General features: G+C 38.6%; 1 protein-coding gene across 1 annotated transcript in view; it reads left to right on the top strand.

Annotated features, from left to right (window-relative positions):
* The window catches only part of nhsl2 (NHS-like 2), a 111,878-nt gene that overhangs the window by 85,637 nt on the left and 9,151 nt on the right, over positions 1-17,090 (top strand). Inside the window, 3 exon segments of the mRNA XM_036596106.1 lie at positions 4,225-4,377; positions 13,533-13,675; positions 14,866-15,058. Of these exon segments, the coding sequence (XP_036451999.1) occupies positions 4,225-4,377; positions 13,533-13,675; positions 14,866-15,058 (489 nt within the window).

Here is a 17,090-nt window from a genome sequence, read left to right as displayed (position 1 = left end):
TACCAGAGGAATATATCACAGTAAAAGCAACCTAAACTAGATAAATTGATAATTATTGAAATGTTAGAGATGTACTACACAGGTTCTAATTAAAGTGTACAGTTTAAAGGCTATGAATGTAAGATCTGTTATCTCTAGAGGTTCACATCTATGAATACCTGGGCAGCAGGCCAGTGTAAGTCTGAACAAGGACATGCATCAGCCTAACCATCCAGCCTAACCAGCATAAGTGGGAAAAATCGGAGCAATTTCTGAGGAATCACAATCAGCTGCCACTTTTACATACAAGAACAAATAGACTGAGAAACTCCCCTATTCCATGTGGCATTAGACTTAATATATTGTAGTTTAGCTTTTGTAGTTGTTAAATACACTGTACATTTATGAATACTTTTTAATTCTGTTGTTTTGCAAAGATGCATGTAAGTTGCACGTAAGAGTTTTGCTAAATTGAAAGAAGCATTACTGAGTCAGGATAAAAAAAATCCTAAAATATGGCATCCGTGCACTGCTGTGAGGCTCCCAGTAAAGCCTGAAATAATCATTTAAAAGTCAGAGGTGTCAGCTTGGATTTCATGGGGGGTTTTGGATTATGCCATAAGGCTTTATGTATTAACGTCACATTCACGGGCTCAAAAGGAAGGTCTGACTCAATGTTTATGTCTCAAATGCAAAATCAATATTATACTGATGAAGATATGATGGTGATATTGCATAATTCATTTACATCCTCAGAAGTTCTCTTTGAATTCTCTTTCAATGTTCTTGTAGAATTGGACTGCATTAGTACCGTACAGATTAAGATCTCATGGCTGAGCATAGTCCTTGTCTTCTGTGTGACCTGACCCTGTGCAGTAGAATCATCTGTCTGAGAGAAAAGGGATTGGATGGTTTCGCCTACGGGCGAGCTATTATATTGGGATACTTTGAGTGTTTGTGGTCGAAGACCAAGATGGTGTTTCACAAAGCAGAATTTCTCAGCTAACCTAAGCCAAATCTAAGGACTCTTGTTATAACTATCCCTGACCTCTTATCCTATTGGATATATTTGACTTTTTAACTTAAGTTAGCTGGCTGTTTGGTGAAAGAGGCCCCAGTTTCATCTCAAAGAAGATATATACGTTTGTCTGGCTTGTTGATTTTCCATAGATGACCTGATGCACTTTTCAGTATTTACAGTGTCAAGGCACCTCCAGCGGACTGTTATCTGTCGAGGTTGTATCTCCTGATATATTGGATTACTGTATCTGTTAGATAGACTACAGCATACCATCTGAACTTGGCTGTTCCCATCATTGCTGTTTCTCTGTGTGTGTCTGCACTCATGCCCACAGGTCGCCTTTCCATCTAATCCTTCCAATCTCTGTACCTCTAATTCAGGCAGAGTTACGTAAGGAGGGGAATAGCATTATTAATTTCTCTTTGGAGAAGTAGTGCTGAACTTGTAATTAAGTGTACACAGCTAACCTCTTGGGGGCTAAGTGAGCAACTTCCTTCCTTTCTTTCTTTCTCTCTTTGCCTTCTCTCTCTTCCCCTCTCGCTCTTCCGTCTTTCTCTTATAAAGTGAGTGTTTATTGATAAGGGAATCTTGCCTTAATGTAAATAGAAGACATCACACTTTTTACTAATATGCTGTCAAACTTGTATCAAATCAAATATATCCAAAGGTTTGTAGACACCAGCTCAGCTAATGCTGGAATCAGCAATATTATAATGGAGACTTTGTCCTCCTTTGCTGCAATAACAGCTTTTATTCTTCTGTAAAGGCTGGAACATTGCTGTGAGAATTTGATTGCATTTAGCCACAAAATTATTAGTGAGGTCAAGTACTAATGTTGGATAATTAGCTCTGGAACACTACTCCAACTCATGCCAAAGGTATTGGTTGGAGCTTCATTACTCCAGAGAACACAGAGCTCCACAGCCCAGTGTTTAGGGCATCTTTATACACATCTAGCTGATGCTTAACATTGGGCATAGTGGACTTATGTGCAGAGCATCCCATTCTATTAGTCATTGCTTTTTCATCCAGATTATATAAACTGTGTGCTTGCAACAGAACCTACTCTCAGCAGTGGGTGCACCTTAAAGTAGTTGAATTCTCTAATTAGAAGTTGTCTCTAGATACCTCTGGACATTTATTGTATCTGGTGTCTGAAATCTGCATCTTTCAGAGCAGCAAACATAATGGAGTAAAAGTAATGGGGACTTCAAGATGATTGCCTTGAATGTTTTTAGCTTTGATGTGCTTTTATCCATTTTTATAGATAACACTATATCATAGATCAGAGGTGTCAAACTCAACCAGTAAAAGGGCCATATTAAAAAATCTCAACAAATCTGTGGGCCAGAGAAAAAAACACTTTTATTTCATTTTTAATGTTGTGCTGTAACCCAAACTGTCCATTGTTCATTCAAAATATGCAAAAACGTCAACAGTAAAATACAGACACTTGTAGTAGACCCTGAAATATTACATGGACACTTGAAATATTCAAAATTTAAATATCCCCAGGTTCATTATGTTTCTATTCATTAAGACTTGGGCTCAATTCCCGAGCTGCTGAGCTAACGTTACGTGTTTATATTGGCTGAACTGAAATAGATTTGGTGATATGACTGGTGTGGAATTGCATAGAATTGTGTAGAATTGAGGTGTAAAAGCTGTCCCGTAGATTGTTGTTGGGGTAGGAGAGTCGGAGCGCACATTATGCTGCAGTGCATGCTGGGGACTGTAGTGCAGTGGATTGTGAAATGGGCTAATATTAATAGAAAATTAAATATTTTTGCCAGCCGGATAGTATCACATCAGGCCCGCAGGCCTTTTGTTTGACACACAGGTCATAGTGTCACAAACCACATAAGCAAGGCAACACAAGATTATCTAACTTGACAGACTTTGAGACAAGTGTGTGATGATTTAGGCATGTTTGCACAATGCTAATTGATGGTGTTACGTAGGGGTTGGCAATATGGCAAAAACAAAATATCATGATACCTTAAGACATTTTCACAATTCACAAAATACATTACGATATTTAGTTTTTTAACTAAGTTTGGTAATTTGGAACAGACAAAAAGAACTGATAGTGCCATACTTAGAGATCAAATATCAAAAACTATGAATACAATGATTTTATTCAATATTTTTTACTTACTGTGCTGCTTTACATACAATTAATCCCTTAAAATCTTTGAATACTGATGATATTCATGATATGCTCAGAAAAATGTCCCCAGATATAGACCAGATATCCCTAGTTATAAGCTTCAGCTACTTGTTAGCAACATTAGCCTCATAGCTTCAATGCTGAAAAACTAAATAAGCAAATTTCAGACACCAAACATGTCTTGGCTGATTTGGAGTAAAGGGAAAATTATGTAAATTTGATATTTACAGTTATTCTTTCACACAACTGTAGCCGACATAGCATGGTTAGTGAAACAGTACACTACCGTCTACACTTTTATGATTATTGTTTACGTGAGCACTTGTGGTTTAACTATTAAAGTTGTCTTCCACATAACATAGCACCACAGTACTCATCTTCATCAGTACCCACTCTCATATTCAACTATTCCAGTTGTGTAACCGTCCAGTATGAAGGCAAGCTTAAGACTTTTGAAACCAAAGGTGCCAAAAAGCGTTCTTTGGTGCGATGCCTTGGAAAAAACATCTAAGATGAACCATGTTCATGTGCAAAAGTGAAGAGGGTTTTTCCAAGAAACACAATCAAGCCAGCAATCATTTAGGAACCTTCATTTCAAGAGAGTGAAGTAAAAACGGCCAAAAGACTAAAAGTGGTCTGGCTTTGAACCTGTCATGATACGCTACCCAACAGCAAAGCAAGAATCCAGAAGCCAGAATTTCTGTGAAAACATGCTGGAATTTCAAATGTAATGAACTGCATCTTTTTATTCAGCCCTGCAGATAAACACATCACGATCATGACAAATGAATTATTTTGATTACAGTAATGCAGCCCTTTGATTGTGAAGCTGCCCGTGTCGGATCCTGCTACCTCTCTGCCAAAATCCAGCATTATCCTGCCCCTCGTCTGCTGATATTAGCTATGCAAATGTCATAAATTTTTATTTATGTATCTTTCTCTCTCTCCTCCCTCGTCCGCCCTCCCTCTCTCATCATCTTTCTCCCTCTTTTGCTGTGTCCCTCCCTCCCCTTTTCTCCCTCTCTCTCTCTCTCTCTCTCTCTCTCTCTGCCAGCCACCACCAACTTGGACTCGGAGAGCAAGCGAACGGCCCACTTCCAATCGTCATGGCAACAGCATGTGAATGTGTTCGGCTCGTGGAGTAGGCCGGAGTGCGTGCAGGAGCTGCACCAGGAGGCTCAGCTCAACCTCCAGAGCCTGCTACAAGGTAGGAGAGTCCAGCCGCAGGGTGTGTGCATGTGTGGAGGGTTCAAGAGGGTTCGTTTGTTGACAGTAAGCTCCATCCTTCAGCTCTATCGTCTGTTCAGATTAGCACGCATGTTTTTATTTTGCTTCTCCAGGCTTAGGGGTGGTGCGTCTTTGCTAGTATGAGTACATTATAAATATCCCTGTCTGTGTCAGACAGTGCTTGTATTGCTCTTTCACTGTGTAATCTCTGTTTTCCCTCCATTCTGCTTCTCTCCATCCTCTCTCTTCCTCTTCCTCTCTCTCTCTCTCTCTCTCTCTGACTCACACTCTTACCGTTCTCTGTGATCAATCAGATTTATTTTGATTGGTTCGGGAATTCGTGCTCTCTTCTCTGTTCATTTCCCTCTTACACTTCACTGAATGAATACATCAATGCAGATACCTCCTGACGCTTCTCAGTGCGTGAGTGTGTGTGTGTGTGCACACGCTCCCTCCCTGCTTCCCTCCTTTCCTCTTCTCTCTTTCAGTCCATTCTTTCCTCTCCACACATTAATGCATAATTGTGAAGGATGAGCAGATGTTAGTCGTGCTCTGTGAGTATGTGTTTGAGTCTTCGTTACAGTACTTGCCGTCTCTTGTATCATATGCAGAGGGCAGCTGTTGCTTAAGCGAGGAGTGGGTGGTCAGTATGTGTGTGTGTCTCTGTGTGCGGTTCTGAGCATGATAAGCATACAAACAATTCTATTCTGATTCATACAGTACTGTGCAAAAGTCAGAGACCACCATTCATTTATTTGATTTCCCACCAAAACAGTCTTCAAGTACAGAAAATTACACAGAAGCTTCAAGTATAATACAATACAGATTTTTTTCAGTATTCGGTGTGTCCAAACCCTGCCTTCATTACAGCTTCCGTCCTTTTCAGGAGACTTGCTTTTAGTTTTTCAAAGAAATCTATTTTTCCACACCTCCAAAGTTCAGTTTTAGAAGTTGGTTGCATTTTCTGTTTCTTTAAAACCAAATAATTCTAAACACATTCAGTGATGTTGGGGACAGTCCATTGTTTTGAGAACAGTAGCCACTTTTTTGTTTTGATTTTTGTCATCTTCTCTCAGTAAGGTCTTCTTGTCAGCTGCACATGCTTTCACACTTATAGTGCTGAGCTGTCTTCTCAAAGTGGAAGGATGAACAGAAACACCTGTGGATTTTTTTCAGATCTGAAACAAAAGTGGAGCTTGATTTCCCCTCTTTCTCAAAAAGATGAAAGCTTTAAGTACTGTTTATCTGATAGTGATAGCTTTGGTGGTCTTCCAGGTCTTGCATGGTTGGGAGTCCCCTCTTCTCTGTCTCTTTTAATATTTTTTTAGGTTCAGTTTTGGAAACTGTTTTTTTTTCACTTACTTTCCTTTGACTTTCCTCTTCCTTATGCACATGAATTATCTTTTATCTAATCTCCTCAGAAATATCTCCTGAAATATTAACAACTTGTACTTAATGGCCATTTTGACTGGAAATTAAATAAATGAAGGCTTTTGCACATTACTGTATATGCAGAAATATATGATGTGCCATGTATAATGGAAAAGAAAGCTCCTCTTATTATTATATGCCTTTTAGTTGAACAGTTTTATTGATATGAACACTGGTTTGTGCAGTGAAGGGGTGCAGGGGTGTCCTTTATTTCAGCTTTACTAATACAACAGCGTGTGTTACCCAGCTTCTTACCCACTGAGAATTTTGTTTGAGGTTCTTTCTTCCAACCACAAAAATGATTTTTTCAGCAAGCTGCCTCTTTCAGAGAACAGAAACAAAGTTGGATTTCAGCAAACTTTCAAAACTGTCTTAAGCCCTTAAACATTAAGGATCCATATTTGGACGCACACTTTGATTCCTCACTCTCATTACTACATAACTTAGATTGTCGTTTCACAGAAATTACTGAGTAATTTATAACAGTTACTGAATAAGACTTAAGATTAACCCTATCTTTGCTAAAGTACTGACAGCAATACATTCAGAGACTTAACTCATTTAAAAGAGTAATTGGGATGCGTGCATGTCAATGTTGGCCATAGTGATACGTAACAGAATTGAAGCTTATTATATAAAGCACAATGCTGCTTTTGTTGAATGTGAGTTTCTGAGCGGTTGTGTGAACACATTTGTAATGAAAGCTAAATCACTAAGGGCTCATTATTGATTTGTTTTATCAAAGTAACAGTAAAAGGCAAATGAATTGTGAGGTATATTTCTATTCATCTGCAAGTTATTAAAGGAGGAGAGTAGATTAAATGGCAATAATAGCTGCTTGTTTGCCTCAGCATTAAAAGGTTAATAACTAAATAATGATCACAGGGTTCAGTGGGGTAACACATTGTGATTGAAGAATTATATTTCTCCGGCTTTTGGTATGTTTTAAAGTGACTTACATCATCTATTGTTTGTTTAACAGTAGGAAGGAACTGGCTACCTAACAGACTGTTTGATCCTATTTTATGGTGCATGTTTGTACTGCATTATATCCTCCAACTGTACCCCTTTGTTTGTAGACCATTAGTGGCGCACATAATGCTCATGGGAAGAAAATTATTTGCTTTTGCTTTTATGAAGCTGATCCAATGAGAGATCAAAGTGTCTTTAAATTTCAAACTTAACTGCCCACGTTTCAGGTGTGACCCTAGAGATCCTATCCTATCCTTTCTCTTGGGTGGTTTTAAAAGTAATGTTTGTGATGGTGAAACAATCAAAATGTGTATGTGTGGGTGCAAGTGTGTGTATGGTTGCTTGCTTTCATGCTGTAATGTGTATACAATGTTCACTAATGGTGGCTAGTGTTGTTAATAAATTGTGGGAGGGGCGGCAGTGAGGACAGGTTTTGCATCCAGAGATGCATTAAAGAAATTCTCCAGCATTTTTCAACCTAATCTCTATCTGCTGCTCCTGAAGCATGTGGCTGATTAGCACATGCATTCATTTACTTGTATTTAGAAAAGATCAGAAACTCATTGACTTAAAACATACTTAAAATAGAAGCCAATAGCAGTTGCTAAAGTCAGTTGGCAGGTTCCTTTCTTTTGGCCCGATACCTGCCAGGTACTTGTATTGGGCCAATATCAATAGAAAATGCTGGAGCGGATATTAGAGGGAAGAAAAAGAATGAACCAGATCCAGTCCTGTAACAAATCTAGCCTCATACAGCACTCACTAAATTTGGGGGGGGTAATGTTGTTAGCTGTGTGTTTCTTCCTGTGGGGTAGTAGAGTGATTGACTAGTTTGAGTATTAGCCTTTTTGAGATGCTCATCTTAAGTGAAGTGTTTCTAAAAAAACAGCTCATTTTAAAGCATTTTAATTCTTATGAATAATATCATCATGCAGATTAAACATTTTTATATAATTCATACAAATTTTTGCTTGAGTTTGTATTCGTTTTAACTGTTGAATCTCTTTCATCATTTTTTCCTTGTAAACTCTCAGGAAGTGTAACAACAAAATTATGTGTGGCATATATATATATATATATATATATATATATATATATATAGTCATAACTAGCTTTAAAATACTTGTCTGACAATAGTATACAGATTAGGAAAAGAAAATTTGGGAACAAAAAAAAATTACAGATTTATTTTCAAACCTTATTGTGTTGCGGTAATAAGAATTTAGTCACTTAAATTGGATAATGTTACTACAAATCAGTTTACAATGAATGGAATCATTCAGGTTTATTTTTAATTATTAATTATTTTTAATCTTTTTTTTTATTTTCTCAACTTGGGTCCCAGTTTTTAATGATGTTTTTGAGAATAACCCCATAGTTTTTAAAGAAAAAATATAATATCAGTATCAGTATTGATATCACAAAAGAAAAAGTGATATTGCATCATCTCTATTTTTGTTATACGTGTGTTGTGTCTGTAATTTTTTGTTATTTTACTAAGTACAAGGAAACATCAAACTTTAGTTTTACTGAGACATTATAATGGCCTTATAATGCAATTACGAAGCCTTAACAAAACCAGTAATTGATAAGTAACTAGCTGTTTATTACTACATTACTATTAAGCAGTAAGTAGGATGAATTAAGCATTTTCCAGAACACTTATAATAGTATGATTATGTCTTATCAAGTGAGTAGATGGTAATTAAACATCACTGGCAATAATCCATCATCAATTATCCATCATACATCATTGCTTCCAAACCTCAAAACGGACAGTTCAACTGAGTCAGGTTGATGGGCTAATATAATTTATTAATTTATTATAATGATATCTATTTTGTATAATGCATATGAACCGGACTTCAAAGAAATTTCAAACATATATTTTTCCTTGGCCTTGACTTAGTCTTGCTAATTCCTTGTCTTGATATTGACTCAAACTTCCTAATAAGAGCAATGCAAGTGCTCTGGAAAATAATTCACTCTAGTTAGTCCTTAATAAAGTTATAATGGACAGTTAATTACCAGTTATTGGCTTGATAACACTCAATAAGGGCATAATAATGGACACCTAAAATGTTGTGCAAAACATTATGATGTATAATTCACAAATAAAACTACTTAATTCACCCTAGTTAATGCTTAATAATACCTAAATTCACCGTAGTTAATGCTTAATAATACTTAGTAATTAATAATCAATAAATAATAATATTTAGGTAGCCACCTAATTACCAACTACTGTATTGTTAAGCCTTAATAAGCACTTTACAGTGGCATTATAAAGGCCCCCTATACTGTGTTTCTCAAATAGTATTACTCATAAATGTTGTCTATGGTAATTTATGCTACATATGCAGTAAATAGGGATTAGTAAGACTGGAGTATTCCTTTAACCTCTGGCAGGGTTACTGTAATTTCCCACGGACACATAAATCTTCTTGTCTGAATAAACCGAAGCATGCCTGACCAGCTTGTTCTAATTTGTCCTTCTCCCCACTGGTCAGTTCACCCCCTTCCCTAATGCTGATCAATTGTGAATGTTCAATCATGAACAAGGGCCAGAGATAAAGGAGGCAAAAGAAAAACAAAAATGGGCACAAACAAAATGGCCATGGACAAGAAAAGAGGCATTGTTTCTCTCCTCCAGTCCTGTTCCTTCTGTGGATACACAAGAAAAGGACTGACCCATATTTAATAAATGGCTTGCTTTCGGGGGTGCATCTTGTTAGGGGAGATGCTTTGAGGTTATTCATGGCTCCTGTGGGACTCGCACGCATGAGTGGCTGGCTGCGTGTCTGCACGAGCCATCTGATTGGCTGATCAGAACGGAGATGTTTGTGTCCTAGCAGCGTTCGTCCGCTGAGTGGCCTGAGCCAGGTCAGGAACAGAGGCGAGGGTGTGTCTGAAATACCCTCACATACACACATGTGCACAAGCTAAAACACACACACATACACACTTTGGTTTATCCACTGTTAAATTCTCTTTCACAACCTCTCCTTTGAAGTGGTCTGCAAGGTCTTCAAAGCCGACTCTTCACTTTCATAAAGAAGCCTGTCTGTACTGACTTCTGGTGAGTTCATGCTGTCTGTCTGAATCATGTGTTTTCCCTTTTTTAGAGTATATGTTCTAGTGAAGCACTGATCCAATATACTGGATTGGTATCAGCACCGATACTGATACTTTCTTATTCAAGCTTGCTAGAAAACTGTACAGCACATCATCCAGTAACTTGCTTTGCCATTCATTCATTTATTTCTTATTTCCTGCATTTTTCTCACTTCTGTGGTTAAAAAATGATGTGTATTTGCTGACGCAGACAAGGCTGGTCCCAAGCAAGTCCACACAGTGAGGGTTTTGCAGTGGTCCGCTTATGATGCTTGTGTGGGTCTGTGTACAAAACCAGTTACAATGCATTTTACTTTATTAAATTCATACAATTAATACAATACAATACAATCTCTCTTCATCACTTAGAATTGAAAGAGCTGTTTTTCTCACTGTGCTTTTATAACTTATATATGTAAATGACCTCTTTTCTAATTGGCTGCCCTGTTTTGTGCCTCATTCTGAAAGCAGTGCAGGCTGAAACACTCCCTGTAACTTCAGTGTAAATGGGTGGGGCTACACTGCTGTAGGCTGAATGTACAGATATATGTAAATGTATTTTTTTTTTTTGTCACCTCAAAACAGTCAATTATTTTTTTGCAGCTTAGTCTGGACTGCATGGACTGGGGAGTGAATGGTATGTTTTGAAACTTGTGCTTACATACTACATCAAACTCTTTTATTTCAAGGAAGTAAGGGGAAAAAGATTTTCCATGATTATAGTTCAGATTGAAGAAGAATGACAGCACTGATGTCAGATAAGTGCTCCGTATTGGCCCATACCGCAAGTTCAGATATCAGAAGCAGTATCAAGACAGAAAAAGTGTGATCCTGCTGCATATCTAATGTGCCCTGTAGCTTTTGAGTTGGGCAGTTTTAAACTGTATGTCCACAACTATAGTCTGAGTTTTGCCGTCTGTCTTGAGCAACCTCACGGAACACTCTTAATTGGTGTAAACTAAGCCCAGAGATTTTAGTTGTAATGGAAGAGTAGGTTTGGAGTGATTAGGGTGCTTGTGTTCATTAAAGGGGGATTAGAGGGGTTTGAGATGGAATGCAGAGCCCGAGGGCTGGATGATGGAGCAGTTTGGTCTAGACAGTTGTTGGGTGTAAAGTAAAGGCTATCATGCATACAGACACTTATTACCACTGCCACTGTGGTGGTGTTACTCTGCTGGTGAGGAAGGGTCAGTTGGACAGAGACTGGATCATTTGGTCAAGTATGCTGTATGGAACACCTATATCCAAAAGTAAGAGTGCTAATCTGAGTCATTATGTTCAGATGTAAACAATTAATAGCACTTCTGATTAGTTTGTCTCTAAAAAGCACTCATATACACCTAAAAATCAACTAAGAGGATGTTGACATTCATTGCAGCTCCATTCTCCATTCATTGAGGTAAAGTCTGGCTGTGTGCTAACTCTGTTCTATTTGATTGATAGGAAATGTGTGGCATAATTAAATTCATATAAAATAGAATACAAAGATAATTACATAATTGTTTTAAAAGTAAAAAAAAGTTTTACTGAATGTTTTCTATTACAATTGACAAAAATGAACCTATTCAGAATACATTTAGAATTCTTTTAGAATATGTCTTGATGAAGCACCAATTTCAATGTAAAGTCACACATGTAAGCAAGTAAATTAATCATAAGCACCCCCAAGTACCAAGTAAGTTATATGCCATAAAATAATGGCACAAAATACAAAGATAGTTTTCTGATGTAAATGGTAAGGACCCAGTAAAACCATAGTAAGAATTATTGCTTTCTTTTAAAGAAATTCCCAGATTCACTTTTGTTTATAGTTGATCAACAGGTACATACTATGTAAGACTTTGTACTTTGCTTGTGTACAGTATCCCTATGTCATATAACTACCTGGTACTTTGTACCCCAAATAGTTGCACAGTACAATGAAGTTTGTACCACATACCCAGTTAATACCTAATACCTGTTGTGCATTTCAGTGTAATTCAGTTAAACATGATAGCCTTCATGCTATCCAAAATATCTGGTACTTTGGAGTTTGTGCCTCACTTTCCTGGTTAATACCTAGTACTGAATACATTTAGAACAGTGTATAAAGCACTTTAAATGACCGCAGTGTATGAAAGGTGCCCTATCAATAAATTTGCCTTGCCCTAAGGGACTATAAAAGAAAGCTTAATGTGTTTTGTTTTTTTTAGTGGGTACATATTCTAAAAGTGTTCTCCTAAAAATGTAAAAAAGTAACTGTACTCTGAATGCTGCCATACAAAATACAAAAAAACTTGGACTGAATACAGATACTTAATTTCTGTGTTCTGAAGATGTATTCTAAATACTTCTATTCCATTACATCCCAACCCTATCTCTATTTATATTTCCATATGCATTCCAGCATAGTCTGCCTTTCTAACAATGACTGCCCGCTTCACGAAGTACCTGAGTTTATCCACATATGAGTTTCCTGCCATTTAAAAGTATCTGCATTCCTTTTTTCTCCTTCCTTTCAGTCTGGCTGTTATTGGCCTGGGTCAGACCATTATAACTGAACCATGCTGTTCATATGATCACAACTTGGTTAGACTAGCAGTCTTAGACTAACATGGAACCACTGACGTGCATGTAGATGTAGCTACTGATGCTGGTAAGTCTCTAAACTACAAGAGTCCTTTTGTATGCCCATTCTTTATTACTTCAGTCTCATAATGACATAAATTACAGACTAGTATCATAGTAGGTACTGTGTAATTTATAGTAGTTTCTGAATAAGTTTAACTGGTCATTAAGTCTGCAGGTTAACTCTCCGGTATGTGAAATTGTTTATAGAAATTGTGTCATTGTAGAAGTGAACTCTGCGAACTGAGGGCTGAAGTTCTGGGCAGCTTCTGCTTTGAAATAGAAGGCCAGACTCCCCCACGACCACCAACACCCCCTACCCCACCACACTACCTTAGCACTGCAGCCCATGAAACAGAGACTTGGGCTGAAGTGCTAATGCAGCGTGTGGGGACAGCCCTGCACCGTGGGGCTAGCCTGGGGGTCTTTGGGTTGGGGGCTATTGTTGACTCAAGAGGCATTCCATTGTTTTGGAGCAGCCGCCATTGCTAGGCAACCCAACTCTGACATTGCGGCATCCCTGTTCTGCTCAGAGGAATCAAGTTCACTGCAACCCCCCCAAACACACACACACTCACACACAAAAGCGCCTTAAGACGAGGAGAGAGCAGGAGGGCGGGAAACGCTGGATTTGAGCGTGTGTGTTTGCGCACATGGTGTGGCTGGAGGGATGCAGGAGTGTTTTGGGGGATTTGAATGGCCACAGGGCTGGGGTGGAGGACTCTAATGGGATGTTTTGGAATGAGTGAAATGGTAATCGTACTGTTTACAAGAACCTGAGGGTATTTGCCTGGAAAAGAGAGCATGAGAGCATGAAGAAAGAGAGAGAGAGAGAGAGAGAGAGAGAGAAAGAGATAGAGAGAGAAAGAGAGAGCGAGAGAGAGAGAGAGAGAGATGGTATATGTCTATTGCTTTGCTAGCTTTACAAAGTTTCTGCAGGTCTGGCTGCTTCTTTTTGGAAGACTCCATATGTGCTAATGCTAGCGAGTCTTGCTTGTTGTTTGTGCGCAGACTTTGAGGAGCAGCTGTATGATAACAGAGTAACAGGACAGACGTTCCGGCACCCCTCCTCTCAGAGCTCAGAGGACACCTCCACTACACTCTGCCTGTCGCCTTCCTCGCTCAACAACAAGAAGCCTGAGTTCGTCTTCCTGGTAATTATCAGCTCACTTTTTTGCACTTTCTTTACACTTTTAAAACAGTATACTGTGTTACAAAGAAAATGCTGTAAGTTTGTGCAGTAAGCATAACACAGCAGTCAAATCAAAACTTCATAACATTTTTCCACTCTTTATTTGTTTTTTGTACTCCATTTAAAAACTTCAGCTCCTAGTTACATTATGTTAGCTTTCCTTCATGAATGGAGCAATAGAAATGGTCCAGAATTGCTTAGGTAACATTAAAATTATGATTGCTTTAGATGGATTGATTCTTCAATGTGTTGATTATAAATGTGATGACGTAAATTTCATTTAAAAATAAAGGTTCCTGGAGGTTTTTGGCTGGGTTGTTTGGTTCTAGTAAGAACCTTCAGTTGGTATAGAACCTTTAGTTGTTACCTGATTTTATAGAACGCAAATCGGGGGTTTATTACAACATTGTTCTTTGCTCAGTAAAGTTTTACTCACTATGCATTAAGCTTTCCTCGTTATGACCTGTATTTGAACATAAGTGAGGTTTGTTATATGAAAATTGATAATTGCATCAGTAGTTGTAATAATGCATAATGAAAACACAGTATAGTAAATAAATCATTTATAAGTATCTGATTTGGGCTTTATATAACAAAGAACAAGACCTTAATAAACCGCCAATATGTGTGTATGAAATGAAGTGATAAACTTTATTTGGCAATTCTTTAAGCCTTAAAAAGGTTCCTCACTCTTGCAAATCTTATTTACAAAAAATGGATCTTTCAAGAACAGTTGACTAAAAAAGTTCTTTAGGTAACCAAAAGTGGCATTACGCCAAATGATGCTTTTTTGGCATCTTTATATTCAGTGTGTGCATGGTTCAGTACATGGGTTGTGCATCTGTACTGATTTCTTTAAGTTTATAAATGCATGATTCAAACATATTTATGTGATTTCCAAAAAAAAAGCTTTTCTAGTCTGACATATTTGGGGCAATAAGCATTAGGTTTATCTGGCACTTTGAAGGTTTATAAACATCTTAGAAATTAATGCATATCCCTGATACATTTTAGTGACATCCAACTGTCACATACTGTGCGTTATAATAAAAACAAAAATGTATAACTAACCAATGATTTAAACTTGAACTCAGATTACTCATGAATAAACTCACTAGTTAAAACCACATTTTCCTGTCTCTCTTACCCTAGCCTGCAAATAAGCAGGTGTGTGAGGATGAGGCGACATCAGTAGGGGTCCGGGCTCAGGACCCGGCTGCCTGCGGCTCAGATCGTGCTCTCCTTGGCTGGAACTCTTCAGTCGGGCCTCCTGTCGCTGAGAAACCTCGCTGGCACCTTGCCGGTCGACACACTCCTGCACACCTCGTTCCTATTGATGTTACAGGTAACATGCCAAACACATCCTGCTCCTACTCTCCGCTGTACAGTCATGTTTGATCACAGGACTGGAATACCACTGTTCTGGCTGTTGCAGTTTTTCTCTCAGCCTCAGTTTGCTTGGGCTACAGTTATGGTGTTACTGTTTATAGACAGTTTCAAAGGTGCTTAGTGCCAGTGATCAAACATTCTTGGGTAAAAATTCAGTGTTGATAATGCATTGCTGATGCCGATGTCCTCACAAGACACAAGAATGTGTTTGAACTTTGTGCGTAAAGCAATAAGGATACACATTAATAACTGACTAAAGCTGTCACATTGTTATTGTTGTTGATTCTCTATGTCACTGTATTGTCCCAGAATATGTACTGTCCCAGAAATTTCCTTTGGTTGCATGCTTGTGGTGTAGATAACTGAACCTTTCCTGTGCTGGTGGTTAATTAAGAGTCGTTATTAAACCAGCTATCCATTAACTTTCCAACATTTATTAAATTTGATGTTGAATGAAAGGAAGTTTTGATTCAAAATCACTGTCTTTTTATAGTCTTTTCTGCTCTGTGTTTAATCTGAAGTCCAGCCAGGGTCAGACATTTTAGGATTTCCTACATCGGAACAGCTTTTCCGCACATTGTTCCCTTGTCTCATTTCGCATCTGTGTTTTCATGTTAAATCTTGAATTGACCAGCCTGGGTGGCATAACTTGCCCCACATGCCAAATCTCCTCCAGATTTCCACTCATACGGGCACTGCGACAGTTTTTATCCCCGTGTACCTCCCACCTCTCTGTTTTAGTCAACATCACCTCCTCTGTGGTCACAGCTCTAGCATGCTCATTCTGATCTACAGTCTTCCTCTCTCTGAGCTGTGTCTATCGAGCTCTCTCTCCCTTCCCACCCTGCTCCCCTTGTCCTTACCCCTCTCTGAGTTCTCAGAGCCCTGTTCTACCCTGCTTGCGTGTGCTGTTTCCCTTCCCCTTCTCTAGGTTGAGTGCAGTGGAGTAGGTCAGGTCTGTAAACACAGTTAACGGCATGCTCAGGCAGCCTGAGGTCTAATTCCCAAAGAGGTGCCAGTCTGCTCCCCGCTCGCCAAAGATAATGAACAGGTAGCTGTTGCCATGGCAACGCCCAGCTCTTCCTCCTTAGCTTGGTGAGGAGAGATGGAAAAAGCTGCATAGAGTGAGGAGGGGGGGTCGGACAGACAGACAGTGACGAAGAGGGTGGTTAAATGCAAGAGAGAAGGAGGGAGAGCCTTTGTTTTCACCTTCTCATTTCTTGGCATTTTCATGAATGAAGCAAGCACACATGTTGGGAGGTAATGAGGTTTCCTTGGGCGTTTTCTGAGAAGCATTTTCTGTAAGAGCTGAAAGAGTGCATTTGGGTAATGAATTTAGCAAGAGCAAGGCTTAATTAGCACATTATTTTCAATTCAATACATTATTGTGAAGCTAGTGAACATGCTAAAGCATGTCTCACAGCAGTACCACCTGTGCATTAACAAAAATGAAACAAGATCTAGTTCAGTCTATTCAAATCTTTAAACCATTGCAGAACTTTACTATCATTCAATAATTGTAGAAGAAATTGCAATAAATCTAGCTTTGTGTTCATATTTTGTGTAGTGTCAAGCCTATCCAAATGCAGCGCCTATTACTGACCTTTTCTGCAACCCTTTGGTGGTTGGGAATGTACCTGAAGTAGAGGTCTGCTACCCGGCCTAAGCCCTGACAAGGCCCGACAACACGTTGCGGGCCGGGTTCAAGACAATTTTTCATATGCAACATCAGGGTTTCTCTAATGAGTGATTTTTTTAACGCACTACAGTTGTTTTTATTAGAGGGAATACATCTAAACAGATTTTGCAGACTCATGCATTTTCTGTCTTGTACACTCTCTAGTGCAGTCTAGTATTTGTACAATAAATCAGTCTTACTAACTGTTTACCATGGACAAAATAAAAAGAAAGCTCACTAAAGAGGAACTGTGTAAAATACCAAACGACTCAGGGACATGCTTGCAGGAGCATTTTGAGCTACGACAGCA

The sequence above is a fragment of the Colossoma macropomum genome, unplaced genomic scaffold, assembly GCF_904425465.1.
Source record: "Colossoma macropomum unplaced genomic scaffold, Colossoma_macropomum, whole genome shotgun sequence".
In the NCBI taxonomy this organism is placed as follows: Eukaryota; Metazoa; Chordata; class Actinopteri; order Characiformes; family Serrasalmidae; genus Colossoma; species Colossoma macropomum.
This window is presented reverse-complemented; position numbering and strand designations above follow the sequence as displayed.